Here is a 22,427-nt window from a genome sequence, read left to right as displayed (position 1 = left end):
GTAGCAATGTGTGACCAGGGCTGCTCTGGAACTGGCAGTGGTTGGAGCAAACCCCACGGTTGGCCAGAAGCAGGTTTTTTCTTGGCGCAGTTGGTACAGGATGCCACATAGTATAGAGTATCCTTCTTGATCGTAGGCCACCAATATAACTTCTGGATTTTAAGCCGGGTACGGCGTTGACCAGGATGGCCAGCCAGCTTGGAATTGTTTAGGTACGATGGTCTTACCAGCGGGCATAGAATGTGTAGTCGCCAAGATGACTTTCTTTGGGTCAATTATGTGCTGAGGTTCTTCAGGCACATCCTCCAAGAGAAAGGAGTGTGACAATGCATCAGCTCTGGTATTTCTGTCTCCAGGGCGATACTTAAGCACAAAGTCGAAACGATTAAAAAATAAGGACCATCTGGCTTGTCTGTGGTTAAGACGTTGCGCATAGCGGAGATACTCTAGATTTTTGTGGTCCGTGAATACGGTTATTTGATATTGAGCGCCTTCGAGCCAAGGCCGCCATTCCTTGAATGCAAGCTTTATTGCCAAGAGCTCTTTATCGCCGATCCCATAGTTCTTCTCTGCTGAGGAGAATCGTCGTGAGAAGAAGGAGCAGGGACGTAAGGCTTTAGAGTCTCCTGTCTGGCTCAGTATGGCCCCCACGCCGACATCTGAAGCATCAACTTCAACGATAAAGGGCTTGTTGGGTCAAGATGCCGCAAGCATGGTTCCGTGGAAAAGGCAGTCTTCAGTTTCTCAAACACGGAAATGGCCTCCGCAGACCATTTTGAAGCATTGGCACCCTTGCGGGTCATCGCGGTCAAGGGTACAGTTAAAGAAGAGTAGTTCTTTATAAAGCTTCTATAATAGTTGGTGAACCCCAGGAATCATCTCAGGGCCTTCAGGCTGGTAGGTTGAGACCAATTTTTGATACTCTCAAGTTTTTGAGGGTCCATCTGGAAGCCATCTTTAGACACGATATAGCCAAGAAAAGGCACTGAGTCTTTGTGAAATTCGCACTTGGACAGTTTGGCGTAGAGCCTGTGTTCACGGAGTCGGCGGAGTACTTGTTTGACATCCTTGAGATGAGTGGGCAAATCCTGGGAAAAGATCAGGATATCATCCAGGTATACCACGACACTCTTGTACAACAGGTCCCGCAGGATGTCGTTCATCATGTTCTGAAATATGGTGGGTGCGTTGCACAGGCCGAAGGGCATCCCTAAGTACTCGAAATGGCCGTCTCGAGTGTTGAAGGCTGTTTTCCATTCGTCGCCACTACGAATGTGAACTAAGTTGTAGGCCCCCTTCAGGTCGAGTTTTGAGAATATTTTGGCCCCTTGAAGCCGGTCAAACAGCTCCGAGATTAAAGGCAGGGGGTAGCAGTCTTTAATTGTGATCTCATTCAGACCTCGGTAATCAATACAAGGACGTAGGGTACCCCCCTTCTTCCCCACAAAGAAGAAGCCTGCGCTGGCTGGAGACTTCGATGGTCTTATAATCCCCTTCTGTAAATTCTCCTTGATGTATTCAGACATCGCCTTGTTCTCAATTGCTGAGAGAGGATAGACACGTCCTTTAGGAGGCTCAGTATTGGGTTTCAGCCTTATGGTACAGTCATAGGACCTATGCGGAGGAAGGATGCAAGCAGCTTCTTTGGAAAACACATCACTAAAGGATGCATATTGGGGCAGTAGTCCCGGCATCGCTGGAGTTGTAGGCTTGCAGATGACAGGCGCAATCTCCTTAAGGCACTTCCCTTGACAATCTGGGCCCCAGCAGGAGAGTTCCAAGGATGCCCAGTCAAATTGGGGTTGGTGCAATTGCAACCAGGGTAACCCCAGGACGATAGGGTGCATGGCCTTCTCTAACACAAAGAAGGAAATTGACTCCGTATGGAGAGCTCCAGTGTGGAGAATTACTGGAACAGTTTGGCAGGTCACGTCACCCGGCAAAGGCTCTCCATGGATGGAGGATAGTAGTAGTGGAACCTTCAAGCTGACAAGGGGAATCCTCAGATGTTCCACTAGGCGTCGAAGAATAAAGTTGCCTCCTGCCCCTGAATCCACCAGGGCAAGAGTTTGAACTGTAGATGGTCTGCAGATCAAGGAGACTGGAAGCGCGAGCGGAGGAGAGGGCGTAGTGAGGCCTAAGAACAGCCCTCCTGCAGGACTTAGGCCCATCTGTTTCCCGGACGAATTGGGCATGTAGGAACATTGTGACCAGACTGACCACAGTACATGCATAGGCCATGCCTCTTCCGAAGTCTTCTCTCTTTGGAAGTCAAATGTCCGCGACCAAGTTGCATCGGTTCATCTTCACTGGTAGCAGGAATTACTGGAACCATCCGGGGTGCAGGTTTAGCACTGGCTTCTTTCTGACTAGATCCTCTAGTAGGCTGGAGCTCCTTCACCTTATCATGAAGCCGGTGATCGATCCTAGTAGCCAAAGCCACTAGTTCATTCAGTGAGTCAGGTGTTTCACGAGCGGCCAGCTCGTCTTTTAAGCGAGAATCCAGGCCTCTGAAGAAGAGGGTCTTCAGGCATTTCGGGTCCCAGCAGAGTTCTGTAGCAAGAGTCTTAAACTCTATCGCAAAATCAGCCAGTGGTTGGTTGCCTTGCTTCAGGTCCACCACGCAGAACCGGCAACAATCATCGAAAACGAATTTAAATAAGTCCAGAAATCCATCTATGTCCTGCAAAATAGGATCTTTGCGTTCCCACAGTGTAGAGGCCCAAGACAAGGCCCTTCCATCAAGATAAGATAGAATGTAAGTAGTCTTGGAAAAAGCTGTAGGGAACTGAGAAGGCTGTAGTGCAAAATGCATGCAGCACTGGTTTAAAAAGCCCCTGGTATTCTGAATCTCTGCCAAGAAATGAATTGGAGCAGCCAGTGGTACAGCAGTCTTTAAAGTTACTTCATGTAACTGACCTTCATTGCTGGAATTAGCGCCTTGGGTCTTCTGTGCATGCAGCTGATGAAACGCTGAAGTGAGTTTCTCCAATGCGTCTTGCTGTTCGGAAATGCGTAGAGCCAGGCCCGGAATGGCCTGCAGGGCATTGAGCTGTGCCGGATCCATGGAGTTAGCAATCTGTTATTGTTTGTAAGGATTTGGGTGGACCCCTGGACTCTGTGGTTGCTGACCACACCCATGGGGGGAAGTCCCGTGAGGGACCACAGGTCAGGCTCAGCTTTAGGACACACACAGAGTTAGATCTTTTATTAAACAGTATTGAGGAGCCACCAGAGGTGGCGGTAGTGAGTAGGAATGTAGGCCGGCTGGACTTGTAGCCCTCAGGCTCTGGAACAGCGATCCCACAATGGCTGTGCTGTAGTGGAGAGAAACTGAGATCGTGAGTACAAGCAATATATGCAGGGTTCAGGAATAGAGCCTCGTTGGTACAGTCTCACACAGCGGTCTCTCAGTATGGAGTACAGGAGCTGAAGTAAAGGCAGGCCCTCGAGGAGCGAGTACCTGGTTCCAGGGAACAGCTCTGAGAGAAGTAGATGGTAACTCACTGATGGTATAGGCAGCGGTGACCTCCAGGCAGGAGAGAAGTCCAGGTAGCGAGTCCAGCAACATGGACCCTCGAGGAGCGAGTACCGGTGCCAGACAGCGACCTGAAAGAGAAGAGAGAGATAGGCCCCCGAGGAGCGGGTACCCCAAATAGAGTAGTCCAATCGTGGAGGCAGAGTAGCTAGGTACGGAGAGTGAATCCCATCCGTTAGGAAACCTTTGCTAACTCGACGACTAGCAATCGCGTAGGCTATTTGTATCCGGGATGCGTGACGTCATCACAGGGGGACGCCCCTGAGGTTCGCACCAAGGAAGGTTCTTGAAGCAGGGCCACACAGCGTGCGTGCCCTAAGGCAACTGGACAGCATGGTGGGAGGCAGCGCCCAAGCCGGACTGGGGACGCTGGAGAGGACGGCAGGCAGACACCGTGGCAGCCAAACGTCCGTCAACCGCAGGAGGAGTCACCAGAGAGGTAAGGAGGGTGGAGTGGAGACATCGGGCAGCGACAGTCGTAACACTCAGAGGGCCATTCTCCCGTCTTGTTCTTTCAGTGAGCCATCGCATCGTTTGGAGGACCTCACCTTCCTACTTCAATTCTCCTTGATGCTACCAGCTACCTTCACCTTGGGCAAGAGTGCGTACAGCACCATCTCTACCTTTGTGGCACAGTTCCCGGGTCATCGCACCTACAGGCCTCCATCGGAACCGCTTGGTTTGTGCCCAACTCTCCACCCACTGGCTATTCCTTTCCTGTGAATGCCTCCGGCGCTACGGCACAAACTACGCCTAGATAAGGTATCAGCTGTTCCACTTCATGGACCTAACCTTCGGGTTACCTTCACTGCCTAAAGGATTCTACAATTGCTGATTAATAAAGACTATTTCTCTCTGTGTCTTTCACTACTAAGACTTCGCCTGTTGTGGCGAGTACCCACAGGGCTCCTCCCTGTGGGTGGAGCTACACTCGCTGCAACCCAGGGGTTCACCACTGGTCAAGACAGACAGAACCTAACAGGCATATCTTATTTTCTTATGAAGAGCACTAGCAGTAAATATGAGAAATCTTTCTACATACCCTGGCTTATGAGTGAGGTTCATTCCTGTCAAGGTATGTCTAAAATGAACCACATTTGGAGACATTACCCCATAATATTTTTAACAAAGCAACCACAACAAAAACAAGATTAAAAGGGTATATATTTTACTTCCCTTGAAGGAAGAGATGTTTTACTTAGAGGGGTAAAATTATGGAACAATTTGCCAGCAGATATAATTATGACTTCACCACTAAATTAATTCAAAAGTAAGCTGGACAATTTATTAGTATACAAGCCGTTAAGCCCGTTAAAACGGGCTACATCCCTCTGTCTCTCACCTCCCCCTCTTTCTCTCTCCCCTCGCTCTTCACCACCCCCTCCCTCACCCACTCCTCCCCACCCTCCCTCTCCTATCACTCAGTCCCTCCCTCCCACTCAGTCTCACTCACTCCCTCCCCCCTCTCTCCCTCCCTCTCACTCAGTCCCACTCTCACTCAGTCCCCACTCCCTCCGTCCTCTCCCTCAGTCCCACTCCCTCCCTCAGTCCCTCCCCCTCACTCAATCCCTCCCTCCCACTCAGTCACTCCCTCCCCCCTCCCTCTCACTCACTCAGTCCCACTCACTCTCCCTCAGTCCCACTCCCTCCCTCTCTCTCCCAGTCCCACTCCCTCCCTCAGTCCCCCCTCTCCCTCTCACTCAGTCCCACTCCCTCCCTCCTCACTCAGTCCCTCCCCCTCACTCAATCCCTCCCCCTCACTCAATCCCTCCCTCTCACTCAGTCACTCCCTCCCACTCTCTCTCTCCGTCCCTCCCTCCCACTCAGTCCGTCCCTCCCTCTCTCTCTCTTCTCCCTCCCTCGCTACCGCCCGCTACCGCCGTCGCCGCCCGCTACCGCCGTCGCCACCGCCGCCGCTCGCTACCGCCGTCGCCGCTACCGCCGTCGCTCGCTACCGCCATCGCCGCCCGCTGCCGGTACCGCCGCTGCTGCCACTGGACGCCGCCATTTTTTTTTCTTTCTGAAGCTGCCTCAGAGCGACGTGCTCGCCCGCACATGCGCGGTAGAGCTGGTCTCTACTGCGCATTTGCGGGCCGTCGGTCACAGGCCATTTATAAGGTAGATTGGTGGGTGATGATGACTGAGCTACAGGCCATGGAAAAATGCTGATGCAAACATTCTGAGCTGACCGCCATATTTATGAGTCAGGGAGGCATTTTTGGTATCGATGCAGAATTTTCTGTAGATGGAAAGTACATTTCCATTTTCCCCAAGAACCCCCTAGAGAGAGCTGTCAAGCAAACAGAAGGTGAACTCAGTGAACCCTAGGTCCTTGTTTAACCAGATCCTTCTATATAACTGTTTAACACTGACAGCTTCCACTTACATGCCAATAAACAGAAAACACCTACCTCTACCAACTTTGAAATGAATCTTGAGAGGATTCTGTAGTTCTGTGAAGGAAGTGATGCCCCCATACTCTTTTTGTGCCCACTTCAGCAGTTTCTCAGTGTCTGTTGGAAGATCCGTCTTATTTACTTCCAACTGCTCATAGTTTGAAAGCATCAGGACAAAAGTTGAACTCTGTTTGCAAAACAAAAAAGATAAGAGAATGGACTCAGTAATGCCACTGGAATATTTAGGCTTCTAAACCATATTTACGTTTTTTATATGGTGCCTCGCAGCAATTAACAGCAATATGGACATGAAGGTAAAATAAAAAAATGTAACAAAAAGAACAGCAGACATTAAGCATCAGCTTAAGCTGGTTTGAACAGGCTTGGAGCTTTTTACAAAATATTGCCAGGGAGGAGATCTCCTGGACATTTGTACTATTAAGGTGATGGTAGGAGAGAGAAATTCTAAAAGTGTAAGTTAGCACTTTTAGCATGAAGGAGGAAGAGGCAGATTTACAGCACAGGGATCAAGCAGGGTCATACTGGCAGATTAAGGCAGAAAGTTAAGAGCCATATGAAAGTAAATAGAAGATGTGGAATGCAGCATTGTACATAACCAGAAGCAAGTTTAGTGCTACTTAGTAGAGGAGAAAAAGGACAGGAACAACTAGGAAGATGAAAGTATGTATGTAAGTAGCAGAATTCTGAAGGTGGAGAGGACACAGAGTGAAACCTGACAGACCAGTGAGGAGATTGCCACAGTAACCTAGCCTTGAGAAAAAAATTGTGCGTGTATAAAGACAGACAACAAAAATCAAATGTGAATGAGGGATGGATTTTGGTGATGTCATGAATCTAAAAGACTAGAAAAGAGTTTGGACATGCGGAATGTAAGAAAAAGAGCAAAGTCTAGTAATACACAGAGGGGCGGATTTTAAATGCCCTGCGCGCGTAAATCCAGCTGGATTTACGCGCGCAGGGCCCTCGCGCGCCGGCGTGCCTATTTTGCATAGGCCGCCGGCGCGCACAGAGCCCCGGGACGCGCGTAAGTCCCGGGGCTTCGTAAAAGGGGTGGGGAGGGGGCGTGTTGGGGGCGTTCCCGAAATGACGCGGCGTTTCGGGGGCGTGCCGCGGTGTTTCGGGGGTGGACCCGGGGGCGTGGCGCAGGCCTCCGGACTAGCCCCCGGGTCGGGTGATGGCGCGTCAGCAGCCCGTTGGCGCTCGCAGATTTACATCTGCTTTTAGCAGGCGTAAATCTGCCAACAAAGGTAAGGGGGGGTTTAGATAGGGCCGGGGGGTGGGTTAGGTAGGGGAAGGGAGGGGAAGGTGGGGGGAGGGCGAAGGAAAGTTCCCTCCGAGGCCACTCTGAAATCGGAGCGGCCTCGGAGGGAACAGGCAGCACGCGCTGGGCTCGGCCCGCGCAGGTTGCACAAATGTGCACCCCCTTGCGCGCGCCGACCCCGGATTTTATAAGATACGCGCAGCTACGCGCGTATCTTATAAAATCCAGCGTACTTTTTTTCACGCCTGGTGCGCGAACAAAAGTACGTGATCGCGCAAATTTTTAAAATCTACCCCAGAGGCTTTCTGCAAAGTCAGAGCATGAGAGAGGTAAAGAATCAATGGATGGGTGGTCACGTAATGTGATGGGCTCAATAAGAAGTGTGGAGATTGAGCTCCTGCCACCACTCTTCAAATTCTGCATTTTCCCTTGGTATAACTTGAATTCCGTAGAATTAAAAGCCAAGGGAAGCAACTCTGTGTTGCGTCCGTCGGTCTTCGACGGCTTTGCCTCGCTTGTTGCGCCCCTATCTCGGCTCCTCCCGCTTACCTTGGAAAGATGGCTACTGCAGCAACGTCAAGCTGACCTCTCTGGCGTCCCCGGAACAGCTATGGTGCAGCCGTACGCCATTGCTCTTCCCAGGTACCTGCTAGGGTGCACGCGCGCGTGCAACCCACGTCTAAGTACGCCCAGTGGCACGAACCTCGAGGGCGTTCCCTCATCTGACGTCATGCCAATTTGGGTACATCTACTTCTCAAGATTGCTAACTCATTCAGTTGGCAAAGGCTCGAATAGTCTCGTCTGTTCCTGTCTGCGCTACTCTGCCGCTTCTCTGCTGCCTGCAGGAAGCTTTCCTTCTGCCCTTCGGGATTTGCTACTAACTTGGGTACCCGCTCCTCGGGGGCCCTCTGTTCTATTTTCAGGTGCCATTCAGGGAACAGGTACTTGCTCCTCGAGGGCCTGCTTTCCCTGCCTCAGTGCCTGTACCATCGACTACTATCTGGTGGAATCGCTTCCATAACAGCTAACACCGAGTGAGTACTCTATCATCTCATCTGTCTCATCCACAGTAACTCCTTGCTGCGGAACCTCCTGACGTCACCTAGGAGAGAAGGACTCCCTCTGTCGAGGTCCCTGGGACTACAACTCACTACTGCCACCTGGTGGCTATCTTCAAGCTGTATAATAAAAGACTTCAATTCTGGTGTTTTGTGTATCAGAGTCTAGCCCAGTGCTGTGGCTCCTCATGCGACACCTTCCCATGGGCATGGTCATCTCCACAGCACCTAAGGATCCACTAAAACACACAGAATAACAACACTCTGCACATTACAGATTACTTTTCCAGTGGAAGGAGTGATGCAATGGCAAATAAAGCTATGAAAAAAGGCAAGGACAAACTGAAGACCCCAGATTCCAAAATGAAGACTGCTAAACCTGATTGCCTGCTGCTCCCACCAAAGAGCCCTTAGAAGAGAAGGTGACACTGGTGATAGTAGCAGCTTTGGATGCGAAGCTAACTAAGATATTGAAGCAGATTGCAGAAGTTCAAACTTCTTTGGTGGAATTCGGAGGAGGAATGGACATGGTGGAGGGCCGAATTGCTGTGGTAGAAGATGACTTAGGGTCTCTGGAGCAGAAGATAGAGTCGTTTGAGAAAGCCACCTGGATCAGAGATAAGATCGACGAGCTGGAAAAACGTTCCCACCGCAATAACCTGCTATTTGTGAGACTCCCTGATAGCATAGCTGATCAGGATCTGGTACAAACTCTGGAAAAGTGGCTGGTGTCTGATGTATTATCCTTGGACCAAGTGAAAGTATTAGTTATTGAGTGAGCACACAGACTGGGCCTGAAAACAGCAGCTGCTCAAAAACCAAGAGTCATCATAGCTAAACTGCTAAAGTATGCTCAGAAAAATCACAATTCTGCAGATTTATTGGAAGAAGAGAGAATTATATTTTGACAACAGAAACATTTTAAATTTTCAAGACTTTTCATTTTGGGTATCAAACCAGCGGAAGGAGATCTCATCGATATGTACAGAATTGGTGCAAAAGAAAGTGCGTTTTTCTCTACAATACCCTGCTCGTCTGAGGATCTGGCATCAAGGAACCATACAGATCTTCGATGAAGTATCTGTTACGAGCGCTGCCTTCGGCTACTGTTACGAGAGCAGAGGCGCGGTCATTTCTGGAATGGATGTTGTGAGCCCTTGGGCCACAGCACAACTCAGGAGGTGAGCTGGTGTGAGCACGGGTAACAAAGAGCAGGACAAGGCTGGAGCGAAGACAAGGAGATGGAAGGTCTGACCCACTACCGGACCTGCACACTCCAGGATGACCAACAACGCAATGTTGATCAATGAACAGTCCTCCGACCATTCCAAGCCCTTTTGGACCTGCCGCTTGGTAACGGCAAAAGGCGGCAGGCCGGACAGAGGACGAGAGCAGAGTCCTTGGAACATGGAAGACTTTGGACAAAGACTCAGATGAAGACACTGTAGATGAAGACTAGGCGAGGGCACTGTAGACGAAGACTCAGGCGAGGGCACTGTAGACGTAGGATCAAGGCATTGTAGATGAAGGATCAAGGCATAGGATCAAAGTGCTGGATCGAGACTGCGACGCAGTGCGCCCTACACAGTCCACCCACAGGACTGGACGCGGACCACGCTGGGCTCAAAGCAGACTCTAGGAGCAATATTGGAAGCTGATACTGGAACATGGTGAAGATACTGAAGAGGCCTGCACTGGGGCACACCCTACAGAGTCCACCTGTGGGACTGGTTGCAGACCACGCTGGTGCAGAGCAGGTTCAAAGAGAGTCTTTGGCATGGATGGACACAAATGCAAGGAGCTCCGAAGATTGGGACAAGATTCAAGCACAGGATTCAAGATTCTCAAGGATTCAAAGACATCTCAGGATTCAAGACTAAGATTCAAGCAGAAGTCTTCCAGAGGCTTGCGCTGCAGAGAAGAAGATGGCCCTTGTACCGTGAGGCGCGCTACACAGCCCGTCCGTGGGCTGGTCACTGACCAAGACAACGACACGCCAGGAAAGTGGACATCAAGGAACCAAGGCATGGAGATAGAGGCAAAGGCAAAGGCATCAGGAAGGACATCAGACATCAGGAGGTACGAACGAAGAACATCAGGAACATGAAGACATCTGGAGACACGGACGACTGGCATCAGGAACATGAAGACAACTGGAGACATGGATGAAGGGCATCAGTAACATGAAGACAACTGGAGTCACGAATAAAGGACATCAGGAACATAAAGACCATGGAAGACCTGGACCGGAAAAGAGGACACAGATGACTGTGAAGCCCAATCCGAAGGCCAGGAGTGACTGAAGAGGGGCCCTTTTATAGGGCAGACACAGGAAATGAAGACCAGCTGGATTCAGGTGGGGCCAGGAGCACTTCCTGCTACTGGCCCTTTAAATACATTAGAAAAAGCACACGCCGGCACCTAGGAAGGCCCAGAGAGAAGAGACAGGACCCTGGACAGCGGCGCCCAGCTGCACAGGAAGAATCAGAGCAGGGAGGAGCAGGCAGGCTTCAGGACGGCCTCCTGCCATCTGACGAGGACCCCAGCAATGGCATTGCGGCTCTATGCCACAGAGAGGAGCCGGCTGGTGCAGCCTCTCGCAGGACTCGGCAGCGGATCAGGGCCACAACAAAGATGGCGCTGGCGGCGGCCCTGACGCATGGGTCCCGGTGTGGGCGTCGGCAGAAGCGGCACTAGGCCGCGCAAAAGGAAATCCCGGCGGGGCTCTCCCCACCACAGGGGCGGCGTCAGCAGCGGCGGCTCCTGCCACTAGAGGAGGCGTCGGGAGCGACGGCTGCAGTCTGGGCAGTGGCGGTGTGTAGATGGAGAAGCCTGCTCGTGGAGAGTAGCTCCGTGGGCGGGAATCGTAACAGTATCAGTAGCGGCAGATTTTGTGAAGGCCTCACCAACAGGAGGAATAATGGAACATTAAAGAGCCAATGAAGTTGATTGTTACCAATTAAAATTTGTTGGAAAAGTGCACAGTGATAATTACCCCAATGGTATGAACAGTGGGGAGTATAGTTTGCCGTTGGTTAACAGAGATCTTTGTTTCTATTAAGAATTCTGCTTTGAAGTTCTAACCAGAAAGCAAAGGGGTGAGATGGTATATTTTTGTAACTTACAGGGTTTTATACTCCTAGTAGCACTACATCACTTAATATTAACCTTTGTGTGGTTTAATATTGCAAGGAGAGTGGTGGTTGGGCAAGTTAAACATCTAGCATGACCCGAATGTCAGAAATGGAGACACGTATGTGAGTGAGTAGAAAAGTAATGGAGATTTATGGGATAAGGGGGAAATAACAAAGACAAATATTTCTGTTATTTCGAGAAGGGGGATGGTTGGGATTGGGGTGGGGGGTGGTTTGGGGTAATAGTTTTGGAATTTATTCAGAGCTTTTTCCAACAAAAGGAGGATTTTTGTAAGATAATGGATAACCTGAATGTCTACTATTGTGGTACAAATCGGCTTCTCAGAGAATCAGAGAACTTGGTAGTTGGGACAGGTTGGATTTAGAATGGCCAACTGGTGATTTAAATTAGATTAATCTGTGCTTATGGCACTTAATTTAGTAACATAGAATGCGGCCAGAATGGGCACCCCAGTTAAAAGAGAGAAAGTTTTGAGTCATTTAAACAAATTACAATCCAAGTTAGAATTTTGCAGAAGCTGCTAAATTAAGAAGGAGATGGGTAGCACAGTTTTTCTCGGTCGCTGGGATCACCAAACGTTGTGGGGTTGCTATCCTAATTCACAAAGCAGTTTCCTTTCAATTGAAAAGCTTGGCAGACACTGGAGGGAGGTTTATTATTCTACTGGGAAACCTTATGGGATTAACTGTTATTTTGATATTGGCATACGCTCCGAACTAATATGATCATTCTTTCTTTGTAGAACTTTTTTCCCAAGTGTCTAGATTGAGGGATTACCCTGTGGTACTGGGGGAGATTTAAACTGAACTGTGGATCTGGAATGGGATAGACAGCTGAATCAGGTTGGACAACCCATGAGTGAAAATAAGGGTCCTTATTTTCTGTGTAATCATTTGAAATTACTTGACTCATGGAGGGTTATTCATCCTGATGAGATTTTACACGTGTAGCTAGGGCCCACTCAACTAAAACAAGGATAGATTACCTATTGATCTTGGAGCAATTACTACCTTGATTTTCCAAAGTTAACTTAGAAGGCTTAGTTATCTTGGATCATTGTCCAGTTCTGGGTACTATGGAGATGGGAGACCATAAAGAGGCAGGTCAATGGAGAATGCCATTGGAGCTGTTGAAGGATCCAGATTTCCCTACATACTTATGACATAAATGGCAAGAATATGTAGAATTTAATGGTCAGCTCTTAGATCAGCCAATCTTATTCTGGGAGACTGCTAAATCAGTTCTCAGGGTGACATAATTAGTTATGTTAAATATAAACATAAAAACTAAGGGGCGGATTTTCAGAGCCCTGCTCGCCTAAATCCGCCCAAAACCGGGCGGATTTAGGCGAGCAGGGCCCTGCGCGCCGGTAAGCCTATTTTACATAGGCCTACCGGCGCGCGCAGAGCCCCGGGACTCGCGTAAGTCCCGGGGTTTTCGGAGGGGGCGTGTTGGGGGCGGGCCCGAACCGCGCGGCGTTTTCGGGGCGTTTCGGGAGCGTTCCGGGGGCGGGCCCGGGGGCGTGGCTACGGCCCGGGGCGGCCCGGGGGCGTGGCCGCGCCCTCCGGACCCGCCCCCAGGTCGCGTCCCGGGGCGCAGGAGGCCCGCTGACGCGCGGGGATTTATGCCTCCCTCCGGGAGGCGTAAATCCCCCGACAAAGGTAAGGGGGGGGCTTAGACAGGGCTGGGTGGGTGGGTTAGGTAGGGGAAGGGAGGGGAAGGTGAGGGGAGGGCAAAAAGAAGTTCCCTCCGAGGCCGCTCCGATTTCGGAGCGGCCTCGGAGGGAACGGGGGTAGGCTGCGCGGCTCGGCGCGCGCCGGCTATACAAAATCGATAGCCTTGCGCGTGCCGATCCAGGTTTTTAGCAGATACGCGCGGCTCCGCGCGTATCTACTAAAATCCAGCGTACTTTTGTTTGCGCCTGGAGCGCAAACAAAAGTAGGCCTATTCGCGGAGTATGAAAATCCGCCCCTAAATTTATAAATTACTGAATTGGAAAAACGTTTGAGGGCATGTAAATGTAGAATGGTCAATGACCTGGAAAGCAAACTCATAGAAGAGTTTAAGACCACACAATTAGCATTGAAAATCTTCTCCATTCAAGGGCTTTGGCCTCACTATGTTACATGAGATACAATTTATTTCAATTTGGCAACTGGGGAACCTTTTGGGGAAGGGGGAGTCTTTTCCGAAGGGTGGAATCAGACTGCTGGCACTAACCTTTAAAAAGGAGATAGAGCAGCTTTGAAACTAGAACAAAGGGGAAAGCTGACAGTCTCTCTGCAGCGCATGGTTCGGAGGAAGGTATCGTCAAAGGATACAAATGATGTATTAGAATTAGGGCATCCCAACAGAGAGGTTCCAATAATAAGAAAAGTAGTCCAAGTGCCTGTAAATAAAAACTCACCTGAGCTAAAAAAAATTCCAATTTATCCCTATCAACTGAAAAGCAGAATGAAAATATAAACAAAAAGCACACTTTGAAATGGTTGTATGCTAATGCCAGAAGTCTAAGAAATAAGATGGGAGAATTAGAATGTATAGCAGTGAATGATCACTCAACCAACCACGTTAGCCTCAAGAATTACACAATTGGACAGAAGCAACTCTGCCCAGTAGAAGGCTTCTATCATCAAGGCATGCATGACTACAGAACAGTTTTAAGATAAGTGAAGAATTTGTCCATGTTTGCATGAAGTGATAATTTTGCATACAGAGCATAAAATATATGTACACAGTACAGACTATTTCACAAGAAAGGGGCAGTGGCTTAATCTCAAAAAATCCTCATAAAAATGAACATTCAGTGACCAATGAGTAAATATAAGGCTGAGTTTTAAAGTTATTCTTGAAAACTATACGATGAAGCCTATTATGAAGGTCATTTAAAGCTAACATACGTTCATTGATAATAAAATACAAGAACGCCGGACTTATTGGTACCTTCACACATATCAGCAGAGAATGATGACATAGACTTAATTGGCATCTCAGAGACATGGCGGAAGGAGGATAACCAATGGGACAGTGCTATACCGGGATACAAATTATATCGCAATGACAGAGAGAAGCATCTGGGAGACGGGGTAGCACGAGTCCAACAGGATAAAGATCTTGCACAAGACTAAATGCACAATCAAATCTTTATGGGTAGAAATCCTTTGTGTGTTGGGGAAGAGTATAATGATAGGAGTATACTACCATTAACCTGGCCAAGATGGTGAGATGGACAGTGAAATGCTAAGAGAAATTAGGGAAGTTAACCAAATTGGTAGTGCAGTAATAATGGGCGATTTCAATTACCTAACTACCTAATTACCCCAATATTGACTGGGTAAAAGTAACATAGGGACATGCTAGAGAGATAAAGTTCCTGGATGGAATAAATGACAGTTTTATGGAGCAATTGGTTCAGGAACCGACGAGAGAGGGAGCAATTTTAGATCTAATTCTCAGTGAAGCACAGGATTTGGTGAGAGAGGTAACTTGGTGGGCCACTTGGCAATAGTGGTCATAATATACGGTAATCAAATTTGAATTAATGACTGGAAGGGGGACAGTAAGCAAATCCACGGCTCTAGTGCTAAACTTCAAAAGGGAAACTTTGATAAATGAGAAAAATAGAAAAAACTGAAAGGAGCAGCTACAAAGGTAAAGGTAAAAAGTGTGCAAGAGGTGTGGACATTGTTAAAAAAACACCATCCTAGAAGCACAGTCCAGAAGTATTCCACACATTAAGGGGCGGATTTTAAAAGCAGCGCGATCAGCCTACTTTTGTTTGCGCTCCAGGCGCAAACAAAAGTACGCTGGATTTTAGTAGATACGCGCGGAGCCGCGCGTATCTACTAAAATCCTGGATCGGCGCACGCAAGGCTATCGATTTTGTATAGCCGGCGCGCGCCGAGCCGCGCTGCCTACCCCCGTTCCCTCCAAGGCCGCTCCGAAATCGGAGCGGCCTCAGAGGGAACTTTCTTTTGCCCTCCCCTCACCTTCCCCTCCCTTCCCCTACCTAACCCACCCGCCCGGCCCTGTCTAAACCCCCCCCTTACCTTTGTTGGGGGATTTACGCCTCCCGGAGGGAGACATAAATCCCCGCGCGCCAGCGGGCCTGCTGCGCGCCGGGCCGCGACCTGGGGGCGGGTACGGAGGGCGCGGCCACGCCCCCGGACCGCCCCGGGCCGTAGCCACGCCCCCGTACCCGCCCCCAAAACGCTGCCGACACGCCCCCGAAACGCCGCGACGACCGGGCCCGCCCCCGACACGCCCCCCTCCGAAAACCCCGGGACGTACACGAGTCCCGGGGTCTGCACGCGCCGGTAGGCCTATGGAAAATAGGCTTACCGGCGCGCAGGGCCCTGCTCGCGTAAATCCGCCCGGATTTACGCGAGCAGGGCTCTTAAAATCCGCCCCTAAGATAGGTGGAAGGAAAGCAAAACGATTACCGGCATGGTTAAAAGGTGAGGTGAAAGAGGCTATTTTAGCCAAAAGATCTTCATTCAAAAATTGGAAGAAGGCTCCAACAGAAGAAAATAGGATAAAGCATAAGCATTGGAAATTTAAATGTAAGACATTGATAAGACAAACTAAGAAAGAATTTGAAAAGAAGTTGACCGTAGAGGCAAAACCTCACAGTCAAAACTTTAAAAAATATATCCAAAGCAGAAAGCCTGCAAGGGAGTCAGTTGGACCGTTAGATGATCGAGGGGTTAAAGCGGCACTTAGATAAGGCCATCGCGGAAAGATTAAACAATTTCTTTGCTTCAGTGTTTACTGAAAAGGATGTTTTAGAGATACTCATTCCGGAGAAGGTTTTCATGGACTGAACCAAATCACAGTAAACCTAGAAGATGTGGTAGGCCTGATTGACAAACTGAAGAGTAGTAAATCACTTGGACCAGATGGTATAAACCCCAGAGTTCTGAAGGAACTAAAAAATGAAATTTCAGATCTATTAGTAAAAATGTGTAACCTATCATTAAAATCATCCATTGTACCTGAAGACTGGCTAATGTAACCCCAATATTTAAAAAGGGCTCTGGGGCAATCTGGGAAACTACAGAACAGTTAGTCTGACTTCAGTGCCAGGAAAAATAGTGGAAAGTGTTCCAATGATCAAAATCACAGAACATATAGAAAGGCATGGTTTAATGAAATAAAGTCAGCATGGTTTTACCCAAGGCAAATCTTGCCTCACAAATCTGCTTCACTTTTTTGAAGGGGTTAATAAACATGTAAATAAAGGTGAACTGGTAAATATAGTGTATTTGGATTTTCAGAAGGCATTTGACAAAGTTCCTCATGAGAGGCTTCTAGGAAAAGTAAAAAGTAATGGGATAGGTGGCGATGTCCTTTTGTGGATTACAAACTGGTTAAAAGACAGGAAACAGAGAGTAGGATTACCGTAAATGGACAATTTTCTCAGTGGAGGGGGTGGGCAGTGGAGTGCCCTAGGGATCTGTACTGGGACCTGTGCTTTTCATATATTTATAAATGATTGGGAAATGAATACATGAGTGAGGTAATCAAATTTGCAGATGATACAAAATTATTCAGAGTAGTTAAATCACAAGCGGATTGTGATAAACTGCAAGAGGACATTGTGAGACTGGAAAATTGGGCATCCAAATGGCAGATGAAATTTAGTGTGGATAAGTACAAGGTGATGCATATAGGGAAAAATAACCCATGCTATAGTTACATGATGTTAGGTTCCATGTTAGGATCTACCAACCAGGAAAAGATTTAGGTGTCACAGTGGATAATACATTGAAATCATCGGCTCAGTGTGCTGCAGCAGTCAATAAATCAAACAGAATGTTGGGAATTATTAGAAAGGGAATAGTGAATAAAACGGAAAATGTCATAATGCCTCTGTATTGCTCCATGGTGAGATCGCACCTTGAATACTGTGTACAATTCTGGTTACCGCATCTCAAAAAAGATATAGTTGCGATGGAGAAGGTACAAAGAAGGGCGACCAAAATGATAAAGGGGAACAGCTCCCCTATGAGGAAAGACTAAAGAGGTTAGGACTGTTCAGCATTGGGAAGAGACGGCTGAGGGGGTATATGATAGAGATGTTTAAAATCATGAAGGATCTAGAGCGGGTAAATGTGAATTGGTTATTTACTCTTTCGGATAATAGAAAGACTAGGAGGCACTCCATGAAGTTAGCATGTAGCACATTTAAAACTAATCGGAGAAAGTTCTTTTTCACTTAATGCACAACTAAACTCTGGAATTTGTTGTCAGAGGATGTGGTTAATGCAGTTAATGTAGCTAGGTTTAAAAAAGGTTTGGATAATTTACCTGCTATTAATCAATTTGACTTAGAAAATAGCCACGGCTATTACTAGCATCAATAGCATGGGATAGACTTCGTTTTTGGGTACTTGCCTGGTACTTGTAGCCTGGATTGGCCACTATTGGAAACAGGATGCTGGGCTTGATGAACCCTTGGCCTGACCCAGGATGGCATGTTCTTATGTCGCCTCTTAGCTAATCTTTTAAAAAGCCAGGAGCAGCCCAAATGGGCAAGGCAAAGTTTTGACCTCTACATCAGATATTGCACAAGAATACTATCAACATTTATATGCAGCTGAAGCTATAGATAATGATTTAATGCAAATTTTCCTTGCAGACCTTGAAGGCCCAGTAATTACAGCAGAAGAATTAAAGAGATTGACTCAAACAATTGAAATGGAAGAAGTTAAAAAGGCAATTAAATCTCTCCCACCTATGAAAGCACTGGACCCTGATGGACTGGATGCTTTCTTCTATAAGTCTTTAGTAACTGACTTACCTGAATACTTAAGATTAGTCTCTGAAGCCAGGTAAAATGCCTGACACGATCAGAGAAGCCACAATGGGGTGAAATCAAAAGCGGGGAGAGATGGGCAACTCCCTTCATCCTATTGGCCTACATCACTCCTAAATTTGGACATTAAGATATATGCTAAGATCATGGCAACCCACTTGAAGTATCTAATGCCTAAATGAATATCTAAGGATCAAGTGAGCTTTGTTTATGGGAGGCACTCTACAGTTATAATAATTAAAGTCTGCGCTGCCTTGGAAGGATGTCTACATAATTCCAGTGTCACAATTGACTTTTGACAGGGTGGAATGACCTTTTTTGTGTAGAGTGCTTCAGAAATTTGGATTTATGGGAAACTTTTTTGACTATGTTACTTTGTTGTATACTAACCCTTCGGCTAGTATCTTAGGGCCAGATATTCGTACCTACACACGGACGTAGATTTGCGCGCGCAACTCGGCGCGCACAAATCTACGCCCGATTTTATAACATGCGTGCGCAGCCGTGCGCATGTTATAAAATCTGGGGTCGGCGCGCACAAGGGGTGCACACTTGTGCACCTTGTGCGTGCACACTTGTGCACCTTGTGCGTGCCGAGCCCTGGGGAGCCCCGATGGCTTTCCCCGTTCCCTCCAAGGCCGCTCCGAAATTATTATACAGGCAAATTGGAGCAGCCCCGGAGGGAACTTTCTTTCCGCCCCCCCCCTACCTTCCGCCCCCCCCCCCTACCTTCCCCTATCTAACTTGCCCCCCAGCCCTACCTAAATCCCCCCTGCCTTTATTTTTTTATTTACGCCTGCCTCTGGGCAGGTGTAGGTTGTGTGCGCTGGCCAAGTGCAGGCGAGCGATCCCCGGGCCCAGCAGCAGTGGAGAGGCCTCTGGCCACGCCCATGCCCCGCACCACCCCACCCCGCCCCGCCCACAGCCTGCTCATTTTTTCAAGCCCCGGGACTTACACGCGTCCTGGGCTTGTGCGCGTCGCTGGAGCGGGTTTTCGGGGTTACACGTGTAATATACGTGCGTAACCCTTTTAAAATCTGCCCCTTAGTGAATAGCCAACTCTCTCGAGGCTTTTTCTCTCCAGAGGAGAATGAGACAAGGTTGCCTCCTGACTCCCCTGTTATTTACCTTGACTGTGGAGTCAGTCATTACTAAGTTGTGACATGCTGCAGAAATTAACGGGGTGAAGTTGCATAATTTTCAGATAAAAACCCTCCTATTTGCAGATGACATTCTTTTATTGTTATCTAATGCCAGAACAGCCTTACCAGCGGCACTTCAGATTTTTTTCAGAGTACCAAACATTTTTGAGATTCAAGCTCAATCTGGATAAAACAGAAGCCTTAGATGTATCTAGCTTGTTACAGCAGAATTTGGGATAACTTCCCTGTTAAATGGGCTGGGGAAAGTATAAAATATTTAGGTATACAAATCCACAGACAACCATCTAAGTGGTATTCCATCAATATTCCGCTTTAATTGAGAAGTTGTGTCAGAAATTAGATAGTTGGCAGCCACTTCCTTTGACAATACAGCAGTGTATTGTGGTTATAAAAATGATGATGGCCCCCCAATTATTATACCTTTTGCTTATCCTCCCTTGTTTCTTGAAAGTAAAAGAGCAGAGCATTATACAAAGGATAACAGGAAAACTTATTTGGCAGGGTAAAAAAGCACATCTCTGGTATGCATTTCTGATAGCCACAAAAGCAAAGGGAGACATAGGGGTGCCAGATTTTAAAATGTATACTTGGGCAGCAAATTTAAGATTTTTAGGAGACTGGTTACATGCTACTTCTGAGTATACTGATGATCAGTTAATCAAAGCCCTCTGTGTTCCCCTTGAGCCGAAATTCATATTACATGCTAGACCGGAAGAATTACGGAATGCACAAACGCCATCCGTATTAGTTGGGACTGTTAGGAGTATTTGGTCCATAAAAATATGTCATTGGTGGTTCATGTCTCATTGCAAATACCTCTGAGGGATAACCCGAGGTTGCCTTCCTGTGTATTTCCCAGAAAGCATAACCTGTCTCTCCAGAGTGGGTATTACAAGAATTTATTGATATCAACTCGGGAAACTTCTGCACATTTGAGGAATGTAGGGAACATTTGGGGTTTCAGGCTGGACATTTTTTATTATACTGGCAAATACATGCATATTTTCAGACAACCATAACGGTAGAAGTGGGGGAGCTGGGCAATTCCTCTTATATACTGTTCAAATTATTCGCTACTAGACAAGGTTCTTTGCTACGCTTATATTATTTTTGCAACAAACCAAACATTGCATGATTTACAGTAACCTAGCTAAGAAGTGGCAGGAAGAAATGGAAGGGGAACTAGATGAAATTATGCTCCGAGATTGTTATGATTTGATTTACAAGGTATCTAACAATGTAAGTTTAAGGGAACTGCAAATGAGAATATTCCATTACACTATTTTTTCCCCTATGCGAGCTCATAAAATGGGGCTAATAGACATTAGTGATTGTCTTAAATGTGGGTGCTCACAAGCGTCATTAGTTCATTGCCTCTGGAGCTGAACGGTTTTACAGGATTTTTGGAAGTGTATGCTGCATAAGATAAGTGATATTTTGTGATTTGAGATAATATGGTCATGTTCCTTTTGTATTCTGAATAATGATACAGGAGAAGATTGTGTTAATTCAGAGAATATATTATTTTTACTGAAAGTATGTCTGACTACAAAGAAATGTATCCTGCTCCAGTGGATAAAGACAGTTCCACTTACAGTAGACATGTCTCGATTCTTAATGATCAAACTGTTTCAAATGGAATATAGATCATTATATCGTCAGTTTTCCTGGAAGAAGGAACTGCATTTCAAAGAGATTTGGTATATGTGTTTTCAGACTCTTCCTGACTCTATAAGGGCCTTTTTTCCTTTGGAAGACTGTTCATTAGAGTAATGTCGAAGTCCTGGTTGGAGTACCAGTTCCTGGGTGAATGTTTTAGTTACTGTTTTCACTTTTATTTTATTCATCTTACTTTTATTTCTTAATTTTTCTCAGCTAAGTCTGAGAGCTATGGACTTTTATTTTATTTATTTATTTTTATTTAAAAGTATTAATGCTCAAGAGTAGGGTGGAGATATGGGGAGAGGGTTGAAAAAGAAAATCTTGAAGGTATACCAAAATGTTAATAAGCTGAATTTTTTTTTTCAGTGTGGGGGTGAGATTTTTAAAGGAGCGCATGCGGGGTACATTTGTGCGCGCTACCCGGCACAACAAGTGTACATCCCGTGCGCATGTTATAAAATCCAGGGTCAGCGCATGCAAGGGGGTGCACACTTGTGCACCTTGCGTGCGCCAAGCCCTAGGGGAGCCCCAATGGCTTTCCCCGTTGCCTCCGCTCCCCCCCACCTTCCCCTCCCTTCCCCTATCTAACCCACCCCCAGCCCTATCTAAATCCCCCCCCACCTTGTTTTCAATAGTTAAGCCTGCCTCTGGCAAGCGTAACTTGCGCGCGCCGCCCAGCTGCCGGCACGCCAAACCCCGGCACAGCTGCTGTGCCGGAGGCCTTGGTCCCGCCCCGGACCGCCCCCGGACCGGCGCCCCGCCCCCTTCCCACCCCTTTTTCAAAGCCCCGGGACATATGCGCGTCCCAGGGCTTGTGCACGTCGCCCAGTCTATGCAAAATAGACTCGGCGCGCACAGGAGGGTTTTTAAAGGGTTACGCGCGAATATTATGTGCGTAACCCTTTGAAAATCTACCCCTGTATGTTTAACTGTACTCCTCAGCAAAACTATATTGAAAAAAAAAAGAATCAATCGAGACAAAAGTAGGAGGGACAAGGAACTGGAACAGATGCTAGAAAAATTACAAAGTTCAGCTTTTGAGGGATACAGTAGACTTCCAGGTTAAGAAGGCCCAAATACAGAAAAACAGATGAGAGAAAACAAATCAGAGAATGAGATATTGATGTATGTGGCAATATTGAAGGAAAGGTAAGAACACCCAAAGGAGCAAATTAGGGAACCCAAAAGCCTAGCATAGAGAATAAAGAGCCCAAGGGACAACAGGTACCATAAATTGATCAAAGAAAGAGTTAATAACTAAGGGTTTGATCCACTAGAACAGAGCTTTCCAAACTTTTCATGTTGGTGACACACTTTTTAGACAAACATAATTTCGGGACACAGTAATTCAGTC

General features: G+C 47.5%; 1 protein-coding gene across 2 annotated transcripts in view; it reads right to left on the bottom strand.

Annotated features, from left to right (window-relative positions):
* The window catches only part of ENG (endoglin), a 128,023-nt gene that overhangs the window by 80,051 nt on the left and 25,545 nt on the right, over positions 1–22,427 (bottom strand). For both annotated transcript variants that reach the window (XM_029612764.1, XM_029612765.1), the window contains exon 5: positions 5,950–6,121. In XM_029612764.1, the coding sequence (XP_029468624.1) occupies positions 5,950–6,121 (172 nt within the window). The remainder of the gene's footprint in view (positions 1–5,949; positions 6,122–22,427) is intronic.

This window comes from Rhinatrema bivittatum, chromosome 8 (genome assembly GCF_901001135.1).
Source record: "Rhinatrema bivittatum chromosome 8, aRhiBiv1.1, whole genome shotgun sequence".
In the NCBI taxonomy this organism is placed as follows: Eukaryota; Metazoa; Chordata; class Amphibia; order Gymnophiona; family Rhinatrematidae; genus Rhinatrema; species Rhinatrema bivittatum.
The sequence above is the reverse complement of the archived record's forward strand: the minus strand, read 5'-3'. Positions and strand labels throughout refer to the sequence as shown.